At 55.9% G+C, this 21,895-nt stretch overlaps 3 protein-coding genes across 8 annotated transcripts; all 3 read right to left on the bottom strand.

The window, feature by feature from the left end:
* Nucleotides 1–651: 651 nt before the first annotated feature.
* On the bottom strand, nt 652–7,702 carry SUN2 (Sad1 and UNC84 domain containing 2). Of its 3 annotated transcripts, none has more exons than XM_065742917.1 (18): nt 7,650–7,702; nt 7,140–7,273; nt 6,675–6,835; nt 6,438–6,572; nt 5,973–6,068; nt 5,627–5,720; nt 5,477–5,547; nt 5,198–5,322; nt 4,801–5,016; nt 4,646–4,723; nt 4,520–4,566; nt 4,238–4,403; nt 3,905–4,126; nt 3,255–3,339; nt 3,054–3,169; nt 2,766–2,933; nt 2,572–2,664; nt 652–2,278 (listed from the first exon to the last, which is right to left on the bottom strand). In XM_065742917.1, the coding sequence occupies exons 2-18, from the start codon at nt 7,250–7,252 to the stop codon at nt 2,165–2,167; spliced, it is 2,100 nt and encodes a 699-aa protein (XP_065598989.1). In that variant the 5' UTR covers nt 7,253–7,273; nt 7,650–7,702; the 3' UTR covers nt 652–2,164. The 3 variants fall into 3 exon arrangements, 2 of the variants coding, with proteins under 2 accessions (XP_065598989.1, XP_065598991.1); XM_065742919.1 differs by having other exon boundaries at nt 4,520–4,563; XR_010622558.1 differs by lacking the exon at nt 652–2,278 and having other exon boundaries at nt 2,574–2,664; nt 2,766–2,929.
* A 1,224-nt stretch (nt 7,703–8,926) lies between these two features.
* Nucleotides 8,927–13,099, bottom strand: LOC136051718 (extracellular serine/threonine protein kinase FAM20C-like). Of its 4 annotated transcripts, none has more exons than XM_065741288.1 (10): nt 12,631–13,099; nt 11,466–11,641; nt 11,311–11,389; nt 10,914–11,006; nt 10,526–10,641; nt 10,150–10,330; nt 9,932–10,041; nt 9,497–9,578; nt 9,322–9,381; nt 8,927–9,244 (listed from the first exon to the last, which is right to left on the bottom strand). In XM_065741288.1, exons 1-10 carry the CDS (start codon nt 13,092–13,094, stop codon nt 9,010–9,012), a joined length of 1,596 nt encoding a protein of 531 aa, XP_065597360.1. In that variant the 5' UTR covers nt 13,095–13,099; the 3' UTR covers nt 8,927–9,009. The 4 variants fall into 4 exon arrangements, 3 of the variants coding, with proteins under 3 accessions (XP_065597360.1, XP_065597361.1, XP_065597362.1); XM_065741289.1 differs by having other exon boundaries at nt 10,914–11,002; nt 11,311–11,384; XM_065741290.1 differs by having other exon boundaries at nt 10,914–11,002; nt 11,466–11,603.
* A 3,800-nt stretch (nt 13,100–16,899) lies between these two features.
* DNAL4 (dynein axonemal light chain 4) lies at nt 16,900–20,507 on the bottom strand. Its single transcript, XM_065741287.1, has 3 exons — nt 20,282–20,507; nt 19,407–19,490; nt 16,900–18,214 (listed from the first exon to the last, which is right to left on the bottom strand). Exons 1-3 carry the CDS (start codon nt 20,351–20,353, stop codon nt 18,050–18,052), a joined length of 321 nt encoding a protein of 106 aa, XP_065597359.1. The 5' UTR covers nt 20,354–20,507; the 3' UTR covers nt 16,900–18,049.
* Between the last annotated feature and the right edge of the window lie 1,388 nt (nt 20,508–21,895).

The raw sequence follows: 21,895 nt of genomic DNA, 5'->3' as shown, positions 1-21,895 counted from the left end.
AAATGCCAGGCTTAACAGTTCTGCTGTACTCGGTGAGCAGAGGCTCCTCTCTGTGGAATGGGGACCTCGTCCTTGTGTCAGAGCCTTCCCCCAGACACAAAGCAGCCTCATAGAGAACTGTGCAACAGAGAGCCAAGGCCGGGGCAGCCCCAGGTCACACCACAGAGCTGTGGCACTGCTTGAAGGAAACTCACTGCTGCAAGCTTTGGCTTAAGTGGACCAAGGAATTCAGGCCTCTAAGGGAGGGTGTTGGGCAAACCTGCATTCCTGTACACAGCACGGCAGCTGGAGAAGGATTGAATATGAGAATACACAAATAATAGCTACGACAGTGATGCTCCCACCTGTAGACACACCAACCAGCCACCCACCTTACAGCAGTTTTGATATAATTTATTTGTCTTGGTCTTTCTTTCTTTGCATAGGCATAAATTACAATCTGTTGATTTTTAAAAAATACAATGAACAAAAACAGTGCAGCATTTGCAACAGGCTACAGCATTAAGTACATCTCCTGCCTGTAACAGTCCATTGGCGCAGGGTGGGTCTGTAACACTGCAATGGGGCAAGCTGAGAGCATTGGGAAGGGGAACAGAGGAAAGAGCAGAGCCCCAGCCCTTGGTTATGGCATTTCCTCCAGCAGAGGGACAGCCCTAATGCAGAGGAGAGCTGTGCCTCCCTGCTCGTTTCTTATTCAGATAAACACAGGACAGCTCTGGGTGCTCACCAGCGTCACTGCTCGCAGGCAGCTGCAGCCAAGCTTAAAATAACTCGGGCCACAGATGCCAAAAGTTGAAGCTCTGTGCTCAATATAGGAGCAAATCTATTTCTCTCCCCAGTGCCCTGTCTGCAGGGCTGCCCTCCCCCAAGAACAGGGCCATTTTCACTGACTGGAGATGGGGACAGCATCGCCCTGCTCCCCTAGAGCCAACAGCCCTGTGTTCTCCTCTCTGCCCCTTGCTTCTCCTAGAGCAAGGATCAGTGCTCAGCACCTGGGAGGATGATGCCAGCATCTTACAGGGCTCAAACACCCCAACATAGGCCCTGCAGCTTATGTTATTTGCCAACTAAATGCAAGAGAAAAACGAAGCGGTTAGAAACACGACCCCAGAACATGAGCTGAGCTGTAACCTGAGGCTGTGGGGGGGGTCCTGTGGGGCTCAGGGAGCCTCCTCCACCCCACGGCCCACCCCACAAACCAGATAGGAGAAATAGTACCCAGGACAACAGCTCCCAGCAGCAGCTGCCTCTATACACATGTGCCAGTACAGAGCTCGGAGGATGTCCTGCTAGCACCCGGTGTGGGGCCCTGCCCCCAGCCCAACTGTACTCCTCTTATTGCAGCTTACCCTACAGTGTACGATACAAGCTCTGGCCCCACTGCGAGGCAAAGCCACTCACTCGAGTGCTATCAATCACATCACAGCCCATCCTCAGTGTAAGTAGAAATTGCGTGGAAAAAGCTGTTTTTTCCCTTTGTTAATACAAAAAAATAATCATAAATCCCGGACAGCCCAACTGGAAAACAGTCCCACCCCTTAAAAAAAAAAAATACAACAGAGCAAACCCAAAAGGGGAAGCAGGCAAGGTTTGCATGTAGCATCCTCAAGCTTAGCGAGCAGGACAGGCAGCCCCAGGCACGGGGAACCCAAGCATCACACTGGGACCCAACACAGCTGCTGGGCCAAGTGCATGGACCCCAGCCCAGGGCCAGCTTTGTGGCCCACACCTGCCCCGTTTCTCCCCTCCTGCTGCCCCCAAACCTTTCCTTTTACAATGCTCAATTAATACTGTCTTAGGTCCCCCTCTGCCTGCCCAGCATCAAAGGGTTTGAGGTCCTTAAGATCTTGAGAAACATGGAGGGGAGCTGCACGGTGCCCCAAGCGCATCACGGGGTTCCTCCCAACCCCATCCCAGCTGTGGGAAGGTTATATGTGCCACCAAAAAAAAGGGGACGGCGCAGCCCCAGTAGAAAAATGAGCTTCAGAAGTCAAAAAGTGTCCGAAACGCACCGAGAGCCATCCGCACGGGATGTCCTCGCCTCACCCCCCTGCAGGCAAAAAGTCCTCTCCTCCGCAAGCAGCAGCGCAGGCGAAGGGCAGTGCAGCCTCCCACGTCCCAGGACGGTCCCGTCCCCATCCCAGCCCCGTCGGCAGCGGGAGGGTCAGAGCACCAGCTCCCCGTGCACGCGGAAGCGGTAGATGCAGGTGTACTCGGGGTGGCCCCAATTGCTCAGCACGCGCAGCTCCACCAGCTGGAAGGCGCCCACGTCGTCACCCTTGGGGGACAGGAGAGATGTGTCACAGGACAGTTGGGTTGGAAGGGATCTCCGGGCCCAGCAGGGCACCCGGGGTCATGCCCAGGTGTTGGAGATCTCCAAGGAGAAGATAAGCGGGAAGAGGCAGGCAAGATGGCCTCCCAGCGAAAGGCCCAAGGTGGACATCAGCCCCTGCCCCACTTCACAGGCTAAAGGCTTCGAGGACAGAGGGACCCCATGACCTCCCCACATCCAACGCTGTCACTCAACTTCCTTCCCGTGGCCAGCACTCCAACAACACCGCCGCGCCTCACCTTGAAGTAGAATGTTTGGATGGGGTCACCGTCCTGGTTGTAGGTGAAACGACCCAGGAGAAGGCCCTCCTCCTCTCGCTCCTCTTTCAGGCCCTACAGGGAGCACAAAAAAAGAAAGAGGGGTAATTAGGACGGAGAATGGGGGCCATGAAGGTGCTCCCCACCATCCAGCCTCCCACTATGGCCCTACTCACATAGACGGTGAAGTCCTTGGGGGCACTGGGGATAGTCCCCTGGGGTGACAGTGCTTTGGGGACGTGCTCCAGTGTCACGGCTGTGGGGCGGATGAGGCTGGAGAGGCGGATAACAGCAAAGCCCTGGGAGCCACGGAAGGCCCAGCAGTTCCCAGGGTTGACGTCTGGCTATGTGTGTAGGAAAGAAACACCAGCTCTTAGGTATCAGCAGCAACGTTATCACCATCAGCACCATTTTTCCTCCCATCAATGCCAGCCCCGGGCTCTCAACCTGCCCTCAGCACCCACCTGCAGGATGACACGTGGGGACTGTGAGTGGTACCACAGAGGGATCCCAAACAGGCTCAGCAGTGCTGTCTTTGTCTCATAGGTTTCGGAGCAGCGGGTGTTGATGACGCTGGCCCCTGGCATAGAGAGAGGAGCACAGGGGTAAAGCAGAGTGCCAGCACTCCCTGGCTACCCCCAGCTCACCCCCTCCCCACCTCCTACCTGCTGACTCCAGGGCGTAGTCAACCATCCCCACACGGTCCTCACTGTAGCGTTTCAGTGCTTGGTCCACAATGAGGTGCACTTGCTGTGGGGATAAAGAAGGGCCCGGTCACAGCTTATAGGGCCCTGTCCTCATCTCCAGCCTGTGAGGTCAGGGCCCTTCTCACGGGACAGGCAGTGATGAATCACTGCAGCAAAAAGGAGCAGGCGTGCGCTCGGCTGCAAAGCCTCATTAGAGGCTGCTAAAAATACCCGGGGACGAGAAGTGCTGTGCAAGGAAGGGGCAGAGCCTGGGCTGGCAGGGCTCACCCTTCCCAGTGCTGATGGATGAGGAGGGGGACACAGAGCAGGCCCAGGGCCACATGGCACCCCCAGAGCTGACCCCAAAGCTCCATGTCCCAAAGTCACCGAGTGCACAGAGCCTGTATGGGGTGTAGGGACTGCCAGTCCTGTGTGGTCCCTCCCTCCTCTGCAAGAAGCTGCCAACAAATTTTTCCAAAGCAGACAGGCTCATTTTTTCCTTTGCTGTCATCCTGCTGCAACATTTTGCCCCAAATGACTCAGCAGCACTGCAAAGGACTGGGCAAGCAAGGTGGCCTTGGCTGTTTGCAAATCCCCACCCACGTCCCCATGGCTCGGCCACTACTCACCTCTTCTGTCACTCCCCCGGCTCCCCCCTGCCGCAGGGCCACACCAATGCTGTCCCGTGCTGCCAGCCCACGCTCCTCCCGCATTTGGGTGAGGATCCGGAGCTCCAGGGCACGCAGCTCTGCTTGCAAGTCCTCCCGTTGGAGCAGCAGTCCAGCTGTGCCATCGTCCCGCCGGGGCTGTGCCAGGAAGCGGCTGATCCATGCTGGCATCTGCGCTTCCACCTGGAAGCACGGCACACGGCTCAGCTGTGGGGCAGGGACCCTCGCCTCTGCCTCAAAGGAGGATCCCAGGTGGGGGTGAGGGTCCCTAAAAGCGGGTGGTCCCGGACTTACATCAGCCCGAGTTGCCTTGATCTGCTCCAGCACGGCTTCCAGGTGCTTGCCCATGCTCTCCTGGTCGGAGCGCAGCCCCACCAGCTCCCTCCTCAGCGCTGACACCTCTTGCTGCAGCTCACCCGTCGCCCGCTGCCAGCGGCCCTGCAGATCCTCCTGCACCGACCTGTGCCACCACCACCACAATGAGAGAAATGCCACTGAGCACCACCAAACAGCCCAAGACCCCACCCTAAGCTCCAGCCCCACAGTGGGGTTTCTTCCCACACTCAGCACTGATACCTCTGCCACTCCTCGCTCAGCTTCTGCAGCCGGGCCTCCATCTCCTGCTGGCACAAAGGCACAAGAATCCATGTGAGAGCTGTCCCCCAAGCCCTGAGGACCCCCCGTGGGGTGCACATCCCTCACCTGTGAGGCCTGCGCCATCTTCCCCAGACGTTTGTCCACACTGGCCTGCAGCTGAGCCCGCAGAGCATCCAGCTCACCCTGCGGGGTGAGAATGAGAGAGACATCAGAACCCACCCCACCACATCCCCGTGCCCGCTCCACCCCGCTCCCCTCACCTGGAGGTGCCCAGTCATGTCGCTGCGCAGCCGCTCCTCCATGCTGGCCTGGCGGCGGCCTAGCAACCCCTCCAGCAGGCCCAGCATGTCTCCAGTTGGTGGGGGCTCACCCGCAGCCACCCCCAGCTCCCAGCGTGACACGGCAGCCTCCAGCACCTCGAAACGCTTCTCCAGGGCCTGGAAGCGGGCCAGGAGCTGCTGCTCCCCCCGCAACCCCTGTGATGGGAAGGAGGATGCCATGCAGCCTTGCAGACCTACAGGGGTGGCTGTGCCCCATTACTACTTCCCCTCCTTCTATCTTTGGGATGTACTAAATTTCAGGGGCTGCACCCACAGGTACAGTGCTCCCTTGGGTGCCTGGCCCCAGCCATCCTGCCCCAATAGTGTGGGTTTGTACCTGGTCCAGTGCAGTCATGTCCCGTGCCCCGGGCACGTCATTGGAGGAGAGGCGTCCCACTCCCCACCATGAGAAGATGGGAAGGCTGTGTGCTGACAGGCCATATGGGTACAGGTACCACGCTCCTGGACACACAGAGGTTTAGATGGTTCAACAGAGGGATGGTGATGGGGGCAGTAGCGCTGAGCTCACTGCCATCCCATCCTGAGTACAGCAGAGGGATGATGGCTCTCCAGCCCTGTATCGCACCAGGGATGAGGGGGTAGTAGGTGGGCTCACCATAGGTGACTGCAGCAAGGAGCAAGAGGAGCAGCAGCAACCACAGGGACTTCTTCAGCCGTGGGTATCGCCTGCAGAGTGGGGAAGAAGGAGGGCTATGGGCTGCATCCCACAGTGGCAGGATGCTCATGGGGCTGGGGTCCCACTCACCTGGACAAAGGGACACGCTGTAGCTGGGGAGCCCCTCCAGTAACGTGGTGCCAGGCACTGATCACAGAGGTCAGGAACCATCCCAAGAACCGGGCTGGGGGAAGACAAGGAAGCTCAAGAGTGACCCCAGAATACCCCCTCTGCTTCCATGGATGCTCTTTGGAGGAAGAAAACCTGCACACACAGCATCCCTGCCCCTCCCTGCCTAAGATTTCCAAAATCAACTGCTACACAGTCAACAGCAAGCTGACGCATGAGCAAAGCAGCCCCATGGGTTTGCCAAACCTCCACATAGGTACAGGAGAAGTGTTCAGAGAAGCCCCGTCCTCCTCAGGCCTTCACCCACCTGGTGCAGTGAACACCTGCCAGAGGAAGGAGCCAACCCTGGAGGCAGCAGTCCTCAGCCCTGATCCTGAGCTGCTGTGGCTAGAGTAGAGCTGACCTAGAAGGAGATAAGGACAAGAGGTAACAGCTTTAAGGTGCACAATGGGGGGTTAGGTTGGATATTAGGAAACACTTCTTCTCAGAAGGAGCGGTGCTGCAGTGGCACAGGCTGCACAGGGAGGTGGTGGGGTCATCATCTCTGGAGGTGCTCCAGAGCTGTGTGGATGTGGCACTGGGGCCATGATAAGTGGGCACAGTGGGGGTGGGCTGGAGGTTGACTAAACGATCACAGAGATAATTTCCAATCTTAATGATTCTGGGATTCCACGTGAGGAGAGGGAACAATACATGGAATGGAGCCCAGATCCCTGGACTTGGCACAGGGTCCCAGAGAGGTGTCCCCAGCATCCCGCCACCACATTCCTACCTGCGTAGTCGTCTTCCGAGGAGTACCCGGAGGAGGAGGTGTAGGTGTCATACGTTCGGCTCTCCAGCAGCCCATTGACCTTGCTGGACTCCGTATCCCCCGTATCCCTTCTCCTCCTGGTGGAGAGCTCCCTTCCTGTTTATCCACCCCCCAAAAAAACCCATAGAAACAACTCAGAAAACAACTGCAGTGCCCCAAGTGGTCGGAGCGACAGATGCCACGGGAGGACAGGCTCACCCCAGTAAGTGCTGCCATCCAGGGCATCGTCCAGCGCGGCCAGCCCCCGGCCGCCCCCCAGGTAGGACTCGCTCACCAGGGACTCGCTGTAGTAGGAGGTCTGCGTGCTGGGGCCGGGCGACAGCCGCTTCGTGCCGCTCGATTTCCTCCTCGCAGCCGTCCTGCCGTGAACATGGGGGGTGGGAGGGGGTGAGGGGGGGTGAGAACCAGCCGGTCGGCGTCACGGCTATGGTGCCGGGGACGGGAGCGCTGCGGGGTTGGGAGGATGCTCGGCACGGCGCAACCGCTGCTTTGCGAAACCCCAGAAGGTGGGGAGCCCCCGGCCACGCTTCCGCCTGCACCGCTGCGGTTTTCCGGCACGGCGCTCGCGGTGCTTCCCTCCCTCCCTCCATTGGGCCCAATGCTGCTGGCTGCATGACCCCCCCCAACCTTAGACCCCCCCACGTCCCTACGGTGCACCCGAACCTGGCGGTGCTCTCCTTGAAGGGCAGCTGCGGGCCGCCCAGCGCGGAGCTGGAGCTGTCCTCATCCTCTGGATAGAGGCGCGAGGTGACGAGGCGCTGGCTGCGGCGCGACATGGCGGGGGGACGGCGGCTCACCTGGGGGGCACAACGGGGGGTGGGGGGACAGGGTCATGGCGGGGCAGCCACGCTCGGGGACACCCCTAAGCAGCGCCGTGCTGGGGGACGCCTAAGGCCAACCCGAGCGCGCCCAGGGGCACCTGCTCATGGGGCAGTGACAGCTGCGCTGTCCCCTTATCCCACCCCTCCTTCCCCCACGTGGGTCCATCCCACGCAGCCTCACGGCCGAGACATGAGCATGATTCCTCACACCCCACCCAGGACCCCCCTCGCCCCAAGACCTCTTCGCTCCCAGAACTCAACCCCCGCCACACCCACCCCAGAATCCCCACTCCCACGCACCCAGGACCCCTCCGAAGACCCCTCCCTCCCCCTTTCCGCCCCCAGTACCCACCGCAGAGCCGAAGACAGCCGCAGATCAGCAGCAGCGCAGCCCCCCCCCCCGCCGCCCGCTCCCCGCGCCGCTCCTCTCCCTTTTGTTTTGCAAGACACGGCCCCCCCCTCCCGCTCCTCCTCCTCCTCCTCCTCTCCCCCCATCCCTCCTCCCCGCTCCCGCCCCGCCCCAATGCTCCGCCCCAAAGCCCCGGGGGGGGTGGGGGGGCCCCACGAGGCGGTGCGCCCGGCGCGTCCCCGCGTGCAGCGCACACAGTGCGCCTTTGTCTGCTGTTCTTTTTTTTTTTTTTTTCCCTTTTTTCTTTTCTTTTTTTTTTAAGTTCTTGGGTTTTTTGTTCCTTGTTTCTTTGCGGTTTTGTCCCTCCCCCCCCCCCACCCCCCTTTCTCCTTCCAGCCCATTAATTCTAGCCTCGATCTCCGCGTGCCGTTCCCAGGCCCCATTGCCCGCTGCTTCCCCCCTCCATCCCCCCTTCCCGTATCTCATTAGCGACCAATTCGCCCAATTTGCCGCTTCCCGCACGGTGTCCTGGGGTGCCCCGTCACCATCCGAGGAACCCATCCCCACCCCCCATCCCCACCATGGGGCACGAAACCCCCGTCCCACAGCACCTGTCCCGGCTGACGCAAACCCACCGCGGATTAACCCCGGCCGGGATTAGGGGATAAACCGGCCGCTATATATGGTGCTGGGCCCGGTGTGGATCCTACAGCCACCTATGCGGGCGGGATGCAGCGCCCGCCGGGATCTTTGAGTGGGTGTGGGAAGAGCGTGGGCAGGGATGAGCACAGTGGGTTGGGTGAGCCACGAAGAAACTCACAAACGGCCCCATTAGGAGCAGGCTGCGGGCTGGGGAAAGGCTGCAGGGGGACCGATTTTGCAGGAAAGGGGACTGAGTTTTTACATAGGGCAAAGGAGAATGGCTTTAAACTAAAACAGATATAGGTTAGGTCTTGGGTGGAAATACGTTACTCATAGGGTGGTGAGGTGCTGGCACAGCTGCACAGAGAGCTGTGCTGCCCCATCTCTGGAGGTTCAAGGCTGGGTTAGATGGGGCCCTGGGCAGCTGAGCTGGTGGGTGGCAGCCCTGCCCATGGTGCAGGGTGGGAATGGGTGGGCTTTGAGCTCCCTTCCATAAGCAACCATTCTGTGATTCTATGCACATTCCTTCTTTCCTAAAAGGATTTGGAGGGACGGCCGTGCCAGCATACCACGTGAATCTGGGACTGGAAAAACAGCCCCACTGGCCGCGATCCCAAATCGTGTTTTCTCCATGAGGCTGACCTATTTATTTAAATAACGCGCCCGCCCGCCCCGTCTCTCCTTGCATCACCCGACGCAACACCACATCTCCGTCCCTGTGTCACAGCCACGGCCCTGTGTCGTCCACCAGCACGTGGTGTGACTGTGCCACCGTGGCCAGGCAGCGTCCCACGGCCGCCAGCACCTTGCCCAGGCGCCGGTCCAGGGCCTGCAGGTGGGGCTCAGCTAGGACGGGCGCCAGGGGGTCGGTGGCCAGCGCTTCCCGCAGCAGCTCGCTCAGGCGGTAGGGCTCGGTGGCCAGCAGCTGCAGCCGCAGGTAGGTGGACTTCTTGATGCTGCCGAAGCAGAGGAGAGAGCTCGGCGTCAGGGTGGGTTTTCCCCAGTGGGAACACGGTTGGTGGGAACTGCTTACCTGCAGCACTGCTGGAGCGGGGCCAGGATGGACAGCTCGTCACGAGAGTGCGTGCCGAAGCTGCGGGAGAAACCTAAGGTAGCCTCACCCTGTGGTGGCTCTCGTTTTGACTCCTGGCATCCCTCAGCCCCAGCTCTGACCGTTTAGGGTGGCTGGGTGCTCCCCTCTGTCCTACCCGCGGCCATTGTCCAGGTGAAGCAGGAAGGTGTCGTTCCCAAATTTCTCAAAGGTCTCATAGTGGTGCCGGTCCATGTTGCCTGAAAGGGTGAGGAGAGGGTGGCAGCAGGGATGCCAAGTCCCGTTCAGTGTCATCTCGTGCTGAGTTTTGGCAAGAGACAAACTCCCCAGCTTTGTCACAGCACAGAGCAGAGCAGCCTCACCCTTGTCTCTATTCATTGTAGGAGAGTTGGACTAGATGACCTTTAAGGGTCCCTTTCAACTCAATTCTGTGACTCAGTGTACACAACAGGCCCCCAGCCCAAAACGTGTAATCAGGTGGGGACATGGCCATGGGGACAAGCAGGCAGAGTGCCTTCACGGTGCAAAGCCTGGCCATTGCCTTTCCCATCAGCTACTGGAAAGTGAGGAGAAACTTGAGGGACGCACTCACCCATGAGGAAATCGAGCACTGCCATGTCAATGAGGTCAAGGAGGCGATGACCGCTGTCGTAGGGTGGTGTCCGGCGCACCTGGGCACAGTAGTTGGGGTCCAGTTCCCACCTGCAGGCAAAGGACAGACAATGGGTCCATGAGAGAGACCACGGGGCCACCTGGGCAGCCCTCCCCTGCACCTCGCATCCCCTCGTGTCCCCCCATGTCCCAGCTCACTCAGCCTTCTTGCTCTTGTGGTAGGAGCGGCGCCAGGGGCTGCGCCAGGAGCGGCGCTTGGCCAAGGCTTTGTCGGGCAGCAGCGCAGCCATGGAGCCCTCCAGCTGGTCTGGCTTGCCACACAGAGCATGCTCAGTGGAGCAGTAGTAGGAGCACTCCCCGTAGAAGCAGACGTTGCCCGCTGGCGTGGGGGACAAAGCACAGGTTGATGACTGAACCAGGTGAAGATGCTCACCATGCCGCACGCATAAAGCAGTAGCGCGGTGACCTTTCTCCTCGAGAGCCACCCCCGTGGATGGGGACACGGTGGCAGTTGGAGTCATCCCCAGATGGATGCCTGCCCTGGTGTGGGAGACAAAGTTTGGCAAGAGCTCACCTGGGGAGATGAAGAAAGTCTTGGCCAGTTTCTTGTCAGTCGTGATGTCCCGGATCTCCTTTGTTATATTCACCAAGCGGCCAGAAACTGGTGGGATCCGTCGGAAATCCAGGATCCTAAAACACAGTTTAGGATCTGCACAATTTCTTGCTAAAAGGAGCCTATCTTTTACACCCAGACACTACAAGTGCCGTGAGATGCAGGTGTCCCTGCAATAGAGGGAGAAGAAGTGGCTCAAGGAGCCATTTCTTGGCCAGGGCTGGATGTGAGGTTTGCTGGGAGGCTGCAGGCCCCAGAGGGGAGATTTTTGTCTGCGTTTCCCACCAAACACAGGGCAGCCCCTCAGGACTGAGAGCCCATTTTGGGCGCAGGCCACACGAGAACCCACCTGTCCAGGTGAAAGGCTGCAATCTCCGCATTGTGCCGCTCAAAGTCTGAGAAGTAGAAGAAGTCGGCGGGGGTCTCTTGGTCCCTGCTCTGCCTGGGAAAATTCGATGAAGGCAGGGATGGTGGCCAAGGAATGGATCGCCTCCCACTTGGCCCTAAACCACCCCTTGTGCTGCGTCCCTGGTGCCACTCGAGACACAGCCAGGCACAGGTGTGTATCCCTCTGCACTGTGTGGCCCCAAATCCCACCGGGACAAAGGCTGTGAAGTGGTCCTCATGGATCATCTTCTCCTTCCCACCACTGGAGGTCACTACCCCATCACGAGCTGCGCCGAGTCGGCTGCCAGCAGCCGGGGAAGGGGCCTCCAGCTCTGGGGCTGAAGTCGAGCTCTACTCACTTCATGGGCTTGAAGAGGGCCTGTCCGTAGTTCGGGAATGTCATGATGAGCTTCAGCTGGGTACCGCCGGGCTTCTGCACTGGAAGGGGGCACACGAGGGTGACTGGGGCTGGTGGGCAGGCCAAAGGGACAGGGGCATGGACAGGGGTGCGTACCCGAGCTGACGATCTTCATGGTGGCCAGGTCCTGCAGGAGGGTGGGCATCAGGGGGTCCCTGCGTGGGTACAGCTCGTAGCGGTTGATGCCAACGTGAAACTTGAGCCAGGTGGGGTAGGTGTCGTAGGCTGTCTTTCCTGTCGGGAGGACCGTCTCGGCTTTACTGCTGCTGACCCTGCAGCCCGACAGCCACCACCACCCCAACAACAACAACATTTAGTTGGGATGGGATCTTGTTCCCAGGCCCTTACTGGGAAGAGCCAGTACAAGGCCTGAGTGGTGGTGGAAGCCCCTGAGGCAGCTGATGCCCACCCTCGTGTCCCCAGCAGAAAGTCCCTATGGTCTCCCAGCTGGGTCGTAATTTCCAGCTGATCTCACCCCAGGGGATCAGCTCCCAGGTGTGTGATCAGCTACGCACAGCTGAAGGGGGACACAGCACATCCATAATAGAATGCTTTCCAGCCCTATCCCAAGCTCCCACCTGCAACTGACTCCCCCTGGCTTGGCCTATGGCACCCCCTGGTCTTCCTGTGAGATGAATTTGGGTTATCTAGTCCCCTCCTCTCAGTATTTTCACCTCCAGAAGGTGTGCTTTCCATAAGGAATCTGCTGCATATTACCCATGGTAACTCCATTAATATCTTCCCTCCTAATTAGAGGTTAGTAGTGCAGGGACAAAAATAGGCACCCAGCAGTGGTGAGCTCACCTCCCAGCAGAGCCTAAAGAGGTCAGAAAGTGCCCTGAGAAACAGGGGATTGCCGTGGTCTCATGTCGAGAGCCAGCTGATATTTGGGGTTTTACATTTCCAACATGAGGTGGGGGAGAGAGGGTGATCAAACTGATCAGAAGTCTGGAGAGGGGAGTTCCCAGAAATTTACAGGGAGAGACCAGGGCTGGGAGAGGAGGAGATGACCTAGAAGATATCATACATAACAGTGTGAATAATTCAGGCCTCTCCTTGGACTTCACCATGTGCCACATGAGCAGGAGGCTCCCTGCAGCTCCCCCAGGCAGCAGCCTGGAAACGGGGCTGAGATAAGATCTGAGGCACTGGGGCCATCCAGGTGGGATGCTGAGCCAAACAAGGAAATAATTGGTTTGCTCCCTGCCCTTTGTCCCCTCAGGCACCTCTGTGCATGTCCCCAGACCAGCCCACTCCTCACCATTCATCGCTCCCACTGCTCTGCAGGCTGAACTTCTCCATGGGGTTGACGACAAACAGCTTGTCTTTGTCCTTCACCTCCGGCAACGGGATGTTATAGAGGGGATGCTCAAAGAGAGCAGCCAGCTTGGATCCCTTGACCCATGCTGGACTGATATCTCCACGCCGGTCCTGGATCTCCACGTCCCCATCCTTTTTCCATGGCCCCGCTCCCTGCAGCTGGGAGCTTTTCTCCAAGGAACCGTTGCTGCCACTGAAGTCCTGGAGGATACGCAGGCTCAGCTTTTCAGGGCTGGGCAGCAAAGGGCTGCCTGAGGGGGTACCCAAAGCTTCACAGTTGCAGAGCCTGCGAGTCGCAGGGAAAGCAAAGTCCATTGTCACGTGCAGCAGGAGGGCCAGGAGCAGCAGCAGGAGGAGGAGGACTTTAAACTTCCTTTGGACAAGTGTCTGCAGCTGGCGCCGCATCCTTCCTCACCTAGGGGCAGGCACCCACACGGGGCAAAGAGAGTCAGAGCGTCCGCTGCCCCAAATCTCTGTGCAGAAGCTGGGGAGAGCTGTCCTGGATCTAGAACATTGCAGCAAAAAGCCGAGCTGGGGGAAGGCCCTGGTGAGGGGTCAGAGCTGGGCGAGCAACGGGACAGAGAGAGGGGTAGGAGCTGCAGCAGGATTTATAAGGGGCGAGCTAGTGGTGCCAAGGTTAGCATGAATGGGGCAAGTTCCAAAATCAATAGCTGCAGGTGGGGACACAGATGGTCACAGATAACCCATGCAGTGGAAATCAAGCAGGTGCCCTGAGCTGGCCCACCTCTTTGGGCTTCTCCCTGCCCAGCTCACATTGCTTTCACTCCTTGTTTGCACACCTCTGCCCCACTCCCCAGCTCCATCCTATCTGCTGGGTTCACGCCATGCCAACATCCACGCACTCGTCATCCAGTTTTGTTCCCTCTGCTCAGCCAGGGCAATGTTACCACCTCTCCATCTATTCAAGGATGTTTGTGTGCAACTGCCCATCAGTGGGTAAAATAAATAGGATAAATAGAAGCTGGAGAAGCGTTTCACTCTTTTTAATCTCCCAAAGGATGCAGAGGACACGTGAAGTCACATACATCACGTGGTCCCCTCGCTGCAGGCAGGCAGGCAAGGAACAGGGCTGGAGACCTCCTCTCGTGCCACGGCCCTGCACTACCCTTTCACTCGTGCTGCTCCCTGCCCCGGCCCCGTGCTGGCTCTGTCCAGCCCACACGAGCAGCAGGAATATGGTGTTCCTGGCTCTCCACGTCCCGCGGCACGACAGTTGCTTGGAAACCGCCTCCGGCTGACATCGCCAGCCGCCCCAGATCCAGACAGCACCGCGTTTCCTTCCCCTTGCCACGCACAAACAGTATGGCCGACAGGAGCAAGAGCTTCCCGCAGGGCTGGCGAGCTGCAAGCCATGCAGAAGGAGCTGGGTGGAGGGGAGCAGATGGCTCCCCCGGGGAAGGGAACACGGCGTCTTGCACCGCGGGGTTTGCTGGATCCGGTCTGGATGCACGTTTTGGAAAGAAGGCGCCTAGGAGGGGCTGTGGCTGGAACACAGGATCGTTAGGTCATTGCTTAGTGAGAAAAAAAAAGCCAACAAAAACATGTGCTAACTACTTGCATCAGAGGAGCTGGGTTCAGCTCTGGGAGAGGGGCCATGGATTTCTTTATTCCAAAGCCAGCTCTGGCAGAGCAAAGGGAGAGGGAGACCCCCTGCCCCTTCCAGTGGCCCAGCATCAGCTCCAAACTAGGCTTGCAGGGAGGTAGGGTGATAAAGGTATCCTTCCCGCATCCTAAAGACTGGGACAGGTCTGTGATGTAGGCAAGCTCCCTCCTGCCGAGCTCCAAGGGCTGCTGCAGGCATGGGGACAGCAGCACAGAGCTGCTGCAGCCTTCTCTCCCCAGTATGGGTTGAAGCCACCCGTCTGACCAGAAGACCTGCCCCCACGTTATAGCGAGTCATAATCCCCCCTGCTCCCCAGCCCTAATTTAGCATCAAATTGGAAAGTAGAGGAAGGGGGAATAGGTGGGGCACTCACCACCCTTAGCACTTCAATGCTGGCATTAAATATTAACCAAAAGATTTTTCAGCAAGCCAGATGCGAGCCTACAGCAACAGGGAAGAGCTGGGGAGCTTCAAAGCCTGCCCTGATTGCCTGACAGCACATCACTGCACCTCGTTGCCATGACATCATCACAGAGAAGCGATTGAATTTGCACCTCTTTCCTCCATTTTTCCAGCTTCTTCACCCCTTCGCAGCAGGTTCCAGTCATCTTTGGGATGGAGGAGGAGCCCTAACACCCAAGGACACTTCCATTGCTGGCACAGAGAGCAGCCTCCCCACCACGCAGGCCGACAAAGACATTCCCCATCTCCCCTCGGTAGGGAGGGATGAAGTCATGAGCACAGCCCCCTGAGCTGGTACCGCCGCACACTGGCTTGCTGGGATGGATAGATGGATAAAAAGGGTCATTCTGACTGGCACCGATGGATCACCCTGAGCTTTTCATCTCCTTTTCCACATCTGACTCACTTCGATGCTTTGATGGCAATAGCAGCGATATGCAGGTGGCAAGACACAATAGGGAGACGGGGAAACAATAGCTAGACATCCAGTGCTAACCTCCCCAGATTTCTGCTGAAAAATTCTTGAGGTAAAAACCTCCAGCAAGAGATGACAGTTTTAGAGTCACAAAATGTTGTAGCCTCCAAAGCATCAGTGGTAGAGTGGTTACTTGCAGGAAAACATGCAACAACATGGGACCATCTTCAGTCCATGAACCTTACTGCCCTGTGAATTACAGGCGTGCCCCAAAGTGCTCTAGTTCCACAGCAAAAGGAGAGTGGGAGTTTCTTGTAGTGCACAGGAGCCAGTGCAGCATGACTCACTTGCAATGGGCAGGAAAACTGATCCTACCAAATACTTGGGGGCCTTGACGCACACAGCTGAATTTCAGAAAGTTGAGGTTTCTACTTTCACATATAACAGGCATTCAAAAATGGGGTGGCTTTTTGTGGTACGTTCTTGTGGGAGAGCTGTTATCCTTGGAAACAAAAATAGCATGCCACTCTCCTGTGAGCCACCTTGCACTTGCTTACCTTGGGGGAGTTGCAGTGTAGGAACTGACTTGCTGCAAATTCACACCTAGCTCACCTCGATTTGTTTGTGTGCTCCTGCTCCGAGGATGCTGGGGACCAGTCAGCATTTGCCTGTTGCAGATGCAGGTCATGGAGACATTAGCTTTGGTCAGCTGATGGCCAAACTGATAACAGGGCAGTTGAAAGGCCAAGAGATTGCATGCTGAGGTCAGCATGACCCCACAGAGATGCCCATGACCAGCCTGTCTGCAGGCATGCACACAGCAGTTAATTATTCATTAGTGTGAAAGAAGGACCATTAAGGAGACCAGGGTACTGCTGAAGGTGTCACTATGCTCCAGTGAGCACGGGGCATTCCAAAGACAGTGGCTTTATCTTTTCATCTGGATGTACAGACATAAAACATAAAGGAGGTGGAAAGTTTTGGAACAGAAAACCAGCTTTTCCACCTGCCAGCTGCAGCAAGTGCCAGTCAACAGTGCTATTTTCATTTCAAGTCAGCCAGCTGGAATGAGACAGAGTAATCACACCAACAGGAAGCTCAATGGATGTGGAGTCGTCCAGACCACACAGTTCTGGCACCTGGCAGGTATGGTAGCAGTTATACATCCTGCCCACTACCTCACAAGTCCCTTCCACTTGATCAGTGAAGAATTACATGACAGGATGTGGGGCCCAGCCAGCACAGATGGTGCAAAATTGAAATGATTTCTTGTGGTCTTATACTACCCCAATTCCTGCCTTGCAGGAGAGTTCCTGACATGCTCAAGTGGCACAAAGTTGTCTCTGTCATCACACTGAGATCCAGAGAAGGAACTAAGGGAAACGGAAAACCCTCCATGTTTGATCTGCTGCAGGCCCTAACACAGAAAAGGCCTTTGGAATTAAACTATGGACCTGAGTACAGCCTCTCATAAAACATCAGCTGCCAGTAGCACTGCTGGTGGCCTTCTCAGAGGGAAGTCTGAAAAAAATCATAGAAACCACAAATGCCAGACCCCAAAGGTCAGAGCAGATGCACACTGGTTGGGCAGAGGTGCACACCCTTGGTGCTACTCAGAGGACGTGGGTCAGCAGCACCGTGGACCTGGTAACCTCCCTCAGCAGGCTTGCAGCAACAAAAGGAATTGAATGGGAAGGATAAGAGTGCTTCTCTGCTCCCTTGGAGTCACCCAGCAAACAAGCAGGGTAGAGAGCTGCCATCAGCTTTTTCCTGAACTACATCATTTCTTGCTTACTTCCTAGTTTCCTGAGCTACTTTTCTTTTTTCATCTTCCGCATTGGGTTTTCACTTTAGAACAAACACAGAGAAGGACAATTTACTATTTTTTTAATTGTAAAAAAAACACAGTTCCCCAGATTTATATAAATAAGCCATATACGTAACATACAATTACGTTCATTCCATCCTCCAACACTGACAGCTTTAAAAGAAGAAAGGCTAAAAAAGCGAGTCCAAAAGGACGTTAGGTTTCTGATGACCGAGTGCTATCTCACATGGCACCCCCTTCCCCTACCAGCCTCCAAACAAGATGCTGAAAGTACACAGCACTCGCAACACCCCCAGGAACTGACAGGGAGGCATTCAAGCTGTACGAAGAGTTCTCACCCACTCCCCAGGCATCGACAGCCGCCTGTGTTTCAGTGCCACCTCAGCGTGCAGTGGGTGAGAAAGGAGGGGGTAGCTTGCATAGCAGCCTCCTACATCCAGGCAGCTCAGCTGTCCTCCCAAATCAAGCAGAAAAGGGTAAACCGAGCCCAATTCCCCACAGCTAACACCTCCACAGACAACCCAAAGGGACATTCTTGACACAGCCAGTTCTGTGTGGTCCTTTAGTACAGAGGAAGGTGGTGCTGTTAACACCAGTGTTCAGAAAGAGGAAAGAGGCCCCGGTCAGAACCATGCCACACGTAGCCAGGAAGGCAGAGAATAGAGGACACAATGTGAAACAAGTGGGAGGAGAAAACATAGGACTAGATAGCACCTTTTCTCTTCCTCTTTCCTCTCATAATGCTGCTGCACGCTGTGTCATGAGATTGCTTATTCAACCACCTCCTTCTTATTTAGGCTCAAACACCAAAGAAAGAGCCACAGACAGATTAGAAATCCCACGAGTGAGGACAGGCTTAGCAAGTTATACACACACATCCCAAATATAAGCGTCCCGTGGAACCGTTACATCAGTATGGAAAGAAATCTCCATGTTTTAACTATTAAAAATAAAGCCCCACCTCCAGAGTGTACAAAATCTGTGAAGGAAGAAATCTCCTGTAAGCAGTGAGTCTGGGACCCGGCCAGATGTCAGGAGCACTTCCAGACACACACAGCCAGGCTGCCACCAAAGAACATGTACAGCAGATTCTTCACCTCATGAGTGATCTCAAAGCCAAACCCTTCCCCAATCACCACGTGCCAGGAAGACCCAAATTTCTTGTCCATCATCTCTTTGATCATCTTGGCAGCGCTCTGGAGAACAAAGGAGAGTATAGGGTGAGACACAGCAAGCAGTGAGTTTCTGTGCAAACATCCCCCTGCTCTTCCTCTCCCTTTAAATAAGGTACTCAAGCCACAGGCAACAGGAAGCTACACTGAGCAAAGTGGAAGCTCCTCAGAGCTGTGCCAAGGGGTAAAGCAGCTTACTGTTTGCAGCAGCTTCCAACAGAGCAGCCAGGAGAAATTAAACAACTACATCTAGCAAGGATTTCTCTCATTCACATAGTCTAAGAGAAGACAGAGCTGTTTTTGACGGTGGTGGAGTTACGCTGGGCACACTGAGCACGGAAAGAGATTCAGGTCACTAAGCTGCAGCTATTTTTACACGAGTCCATTTATATATTTTTTTTCAGCTAATTACCAAAACATTAAAATTAGGCTGACTTTTAGAAGGCTTGCTTCTCTAAAATCACACCCTGGTTGATCTAGAAAAGGAGAAAGGAAGATTTTTGCAGTGACTCTTGGTGTCTCAGGCACAAGGGGACAGAAGGTATCTCCTGCTTATCTGTGGCTTTGCCTCGCTCCAGCACAGTGTTCCTCTGGCAGAAGCAATCCGTGCCCTGCCCATTGAGCAAGCGTGTCCTCATTCATCTTTAAAGCTCAAAGATGGAGGGCAATTTTTCAAAAGACTGTAAGTCCTCCATCACTCCATCTACGTGTTCTCAGTAATTTCATTCAAGAGGCTGAAAGCTGACAGAGAAGACTGAACAGACTGTACCTAAAAAGCTTCATTTGCTCCTTCCCAAAATAAGTCCCCTCCCTGCACTGGTGGGGGTGATCTTGGTCAACACTGACAAATGGACACATATTATGGGACAGGATCTTCTCCACACAGTTCTGAAACAAGCTCTCAGGACAGAGAGAGGACATTTTACGAACAGAGAGGAAGCTCACAGGGAAGGAAGGAGATAAGGTTTGTGAGGCAGCATCACTCTGTGACTCATCTTTGCTTCCTGCATGAAAGCAAACAGCTAGTACAGATCTCACTCACAAAAGCAGCTAAATCTGAGATCTAGCCAAGCTGTCTCTTTCTGCCCTTGCTCAGTATAGAAACTGAGTAACCTGTCGGTATGTGATTCTACTGTGCCCTACAGCTTCAGCCCTGCTCTTGCAGATTCCCTGAGCTACAGCAAATGAAGGTTGGCCTGATGGGCTCAGCTCGTACCTCATTGTTCGTGGCATATTTCTCACACGCCGTGACGCACAGCTCCATGGCCTCTACTCGCATCTCCTCAGGCATGTCTGAGTGCTGCAAAGAGCAAACAAGAAAGAGGAAGTGAGCAGAAGAATACAGGCTAGACATAAGACAAAAAGAAAACAGCCCTTATGTTGCCCACGCTGTCACGGAGCCCAGGCTGCTGGCATGGACACAAGACAGCTACTCCACGTGACATTCAGTGTTAGCTTAATGCAGAACATCACCAGCAATGCAGGCTTGTCAGAACACCAAGCATTAGAATGATTAATGTGAATATGGCTTATTTACAGTTTGTCCATTCTTTCCTTCACCCCAATCCACACAGAATTGTTCTCTTCTAAACAACAAGACTAATTAAGTAAGCGTACCTTAAAGGAAGAGATAAATACCACTGCTAGTTTTTCAGTGCTGAGATGAAGAGAAAGACAGTACTGCTTCAGCCATCCTTAATTATGGCTATAAGTAGAACAGAAGTGTAAATTACACAGTCTTTTCTGCTATCTGGCTGGCTAAGATCACTTATTCCCGCTCCTCTAAACAAAATAAAAACAAATTGTATCCATCAGCCTGAGCATAGCGTTCCAAAGGCAGCAGGTTTAGAATGTTAAATGGACTGCCCTAGGCCACACCTCCCCTGGCTGACCAGTTCCCTTGACAGTGGTCACAGACAGGCAGGAGAAATGGTAAGACTGAAATCTCTATAGGGAACCGGGAACTTTTAGGGTACACGGCCCCATGGCAGCTGTCAGTGGGAGAAATCCTGTTTGGGAAGGTGGGGCAGAACAAAGGTAGCATTGCATATTGCTAACACTGGTAAACGTGTAACCCATTCTCCTTCTTACCCTAATCAGTGGAAAGCTGTGCAGTCTTTTATAATCAGCTTCCTCCTTCTTCCCCTCCCCAGGGTCAGCCATAGTCTTTTTCCAGTGACCACAGGAAGGGGAAGGGGGCTGCGATGGAGCTCAGCAAGGCACTGAAGTGCAGATGGCTCAGGGAATGCGGCTCTGAGGACCAGCACAAGGGGAAGCTTCTTGGCCCAGAGGACACTGCTTAACAGAAACAAAGAACACATAGGAGACAGGAAGAAAGCTTTGCATTAAAATGGAAAGCGCAAACTATTACAAAAATGCTGTCCCTACCTCTTCTTACTCACTGTACCGCAGTAGCTTCTTCACACATCATGCATTCAGAGCTCTCAAAGCATATTAATGCAAGCAAATTTCAAAAACGCATCACTTCCCATAAGCGAGACTTCAGGAGTGCAGCATTTCCCAGAAGCACCAGCCCAGTTTGAGGGATGCGCCAAGTCAGGGCAATGCTTCCAATAAGTGATGAGAGGGCACCGACCACTACACCTGGTGCACCACAAAGCACAAATGGATCTGAGGAACAGGATCATGTACACAGCATGTACATCTGGGTAGAACGTTCAACAGGAACATCTCAGGCTTCTTTGGGGCACTCGCTATTCTCACCCTCGGGGCATTTGTCAGCTGGGGATTCCCATAATGGGTAACACCAGGTCGCTGCTCCAGGCCAGCAGCCAACCACGTCTTGGGCGCTGCAGCCCAGCCAACTCCGAGCATCCCGCTGCGGCTTCGCCCTCACCACGAGGTGCCTCCCCTCCCGCTCACATGAAGCGGAGGTGACCCTGTTAAAGGGAGCACACGAGTGCCGGCGGGACCACCCCAGGACACATAGCTCTCCGCAACGAGCCGATCCCCAAGCCGAGCCCGGAGGCACCGCGGGACGTCACACGGCATCATCCTCACAACGCTGCCCCGACACGCGGCGCGTCCATGGGGCACGGAGGCGGCTTAGGGCCGGGGTAGCTCGGGAACGCATACCACAGGCCCGGAGCCCAAACAGCAGCCCCGGGAGGAAGGAAAAGAAGGCCGGGAGCGGAACGCAGCCTCACCTACACCACCGCCGCCACGGCCCGCACTGGTTGCTAAGGAAGAGCCCCTGCTGTCTTAGCAACCGCAGCCGGAAGTCCCGCCTCCTCACCTCCCATTGGCTGTCGGCACGCCGCCCGGCTCACCCTATTGGCGGCGGGGGCTTGGCGCCTCGCAACGGCGGGGTGGCCGTGGTGCGCCTGTGCTGTGCCGCCACCCGGGGGTTGGGGTCGTCTCGTTAACGGGAGGGCCGTGGTGCCGCCTTTGGTTTTAAGTAGAATCACAGAATCTTGAAGGTTGGTAAACGCATACGTCATCCAGCCCGTCCCCACCGTGCTGACCGTGTCCTCAGTGCCACATCCACGCGGTTCTGGAACACCTCCAGGGACGCTGACCCCACCACCTCCCTGTGCAGCCTGTGCCACTGCAGCACCACTCCTTCTGAGAAGAAGTTCTTCCTAATATCCAGCCTGAACCTCCCTTGGTGCACCTTGAGGCCATTCCCTCTCATCCTATCACTGTTACTTGGGAGCAGAGGCTGACCCCCACCTCACCACAACC

Source organism: Cyrtonyx montezumae, unplaced genomic scaffold (genome assembly GCF_038088225.1).
Source record: "Cyrtonyx montezumae isolate F1298 unplaced genomic scaffold, pur_monq_1.0 scaffold_3, whole genome shotgun sequence".
NCBI lineage: Eukaryota > Metazoa > Chordata > Aves > Galliformes > Odontophoridae > Cyrtonyx > Cyrtonyx montezumae.
Note: the sequence above shows the minus strand (reverse complement) of the source record. Positions and strands in the feature narration are given on the sequence as shown.

Excerpts from the sequence above, each read along its gene's own strand:
- LOC136051718 (XM_065741288.1), bottom strand. The coding sequence starts at position 13,094 with ATGCGGCGCCAGCTGCAGACACTTGTCCAAAGGAAGTTTAAAGTCCTC. Across the intron at positions 10,642-10,913 it reads GCAGCCTTTCACCTGGACAG|GATCCTGGATTTCCGACGGA; the intron begins GTGGGTTCTCGT and ends ACTGTGTTTTAG. Across the intron at positions 9,382-9,496 it reads CACCTGGACAATGGCCGCGG|CTTCGGCACGCACTCTCGTG; the intron begins GTAGGACAGAGG and ends TTTCTCCCGCAG.
- SUN2 (XM_065742917.1), bottom strand. The coding sequence starts at position 7,252 with ATGTCGCGCCGCAGCCAGCGCCTCGTCACCTCGCGCCTCTATCCAGAG. Across the intron at positions 6,836-7,139 it reads TTCAAGGAGAGCACCGCCAG|GACGGCTGCGAGGAGGAAAT; the intron begins GTTCGGGTGCAC and ends TGTTCACGGCAG. Across the intron at positions 6,573-6,674 it reads GGATGGCAGCACTTACTGGG|GAAGGGAGCTCTCCACCAGG; the intron begins GTGAGCCTGTCC and ends GTGGATAAACAG.
- DNAL4 (XM_065741287.1), bottom strand. The coding sequence starts at position 20,353 with ATGGCTGACCCTGGGGAGGGGAAGAAGGAGGAAGCTGATTATAAAAGA. Across the intron at positions 19,491-20,281 it reads ACAGCTTTCCACTGATTAGG|CACTCAGACATGCCTGAGGA; the intron begins GTAAGAAGGAGA and ends TGCTCTTTGCAG. Across the intron at positions 18,215-19,406 it reads AATATGCCACGAACAATGAG|AGCGCTGCCAAGATGATCAA; the intron begins GTACGAGCTGAG and ends TTTGTTCTCCAG.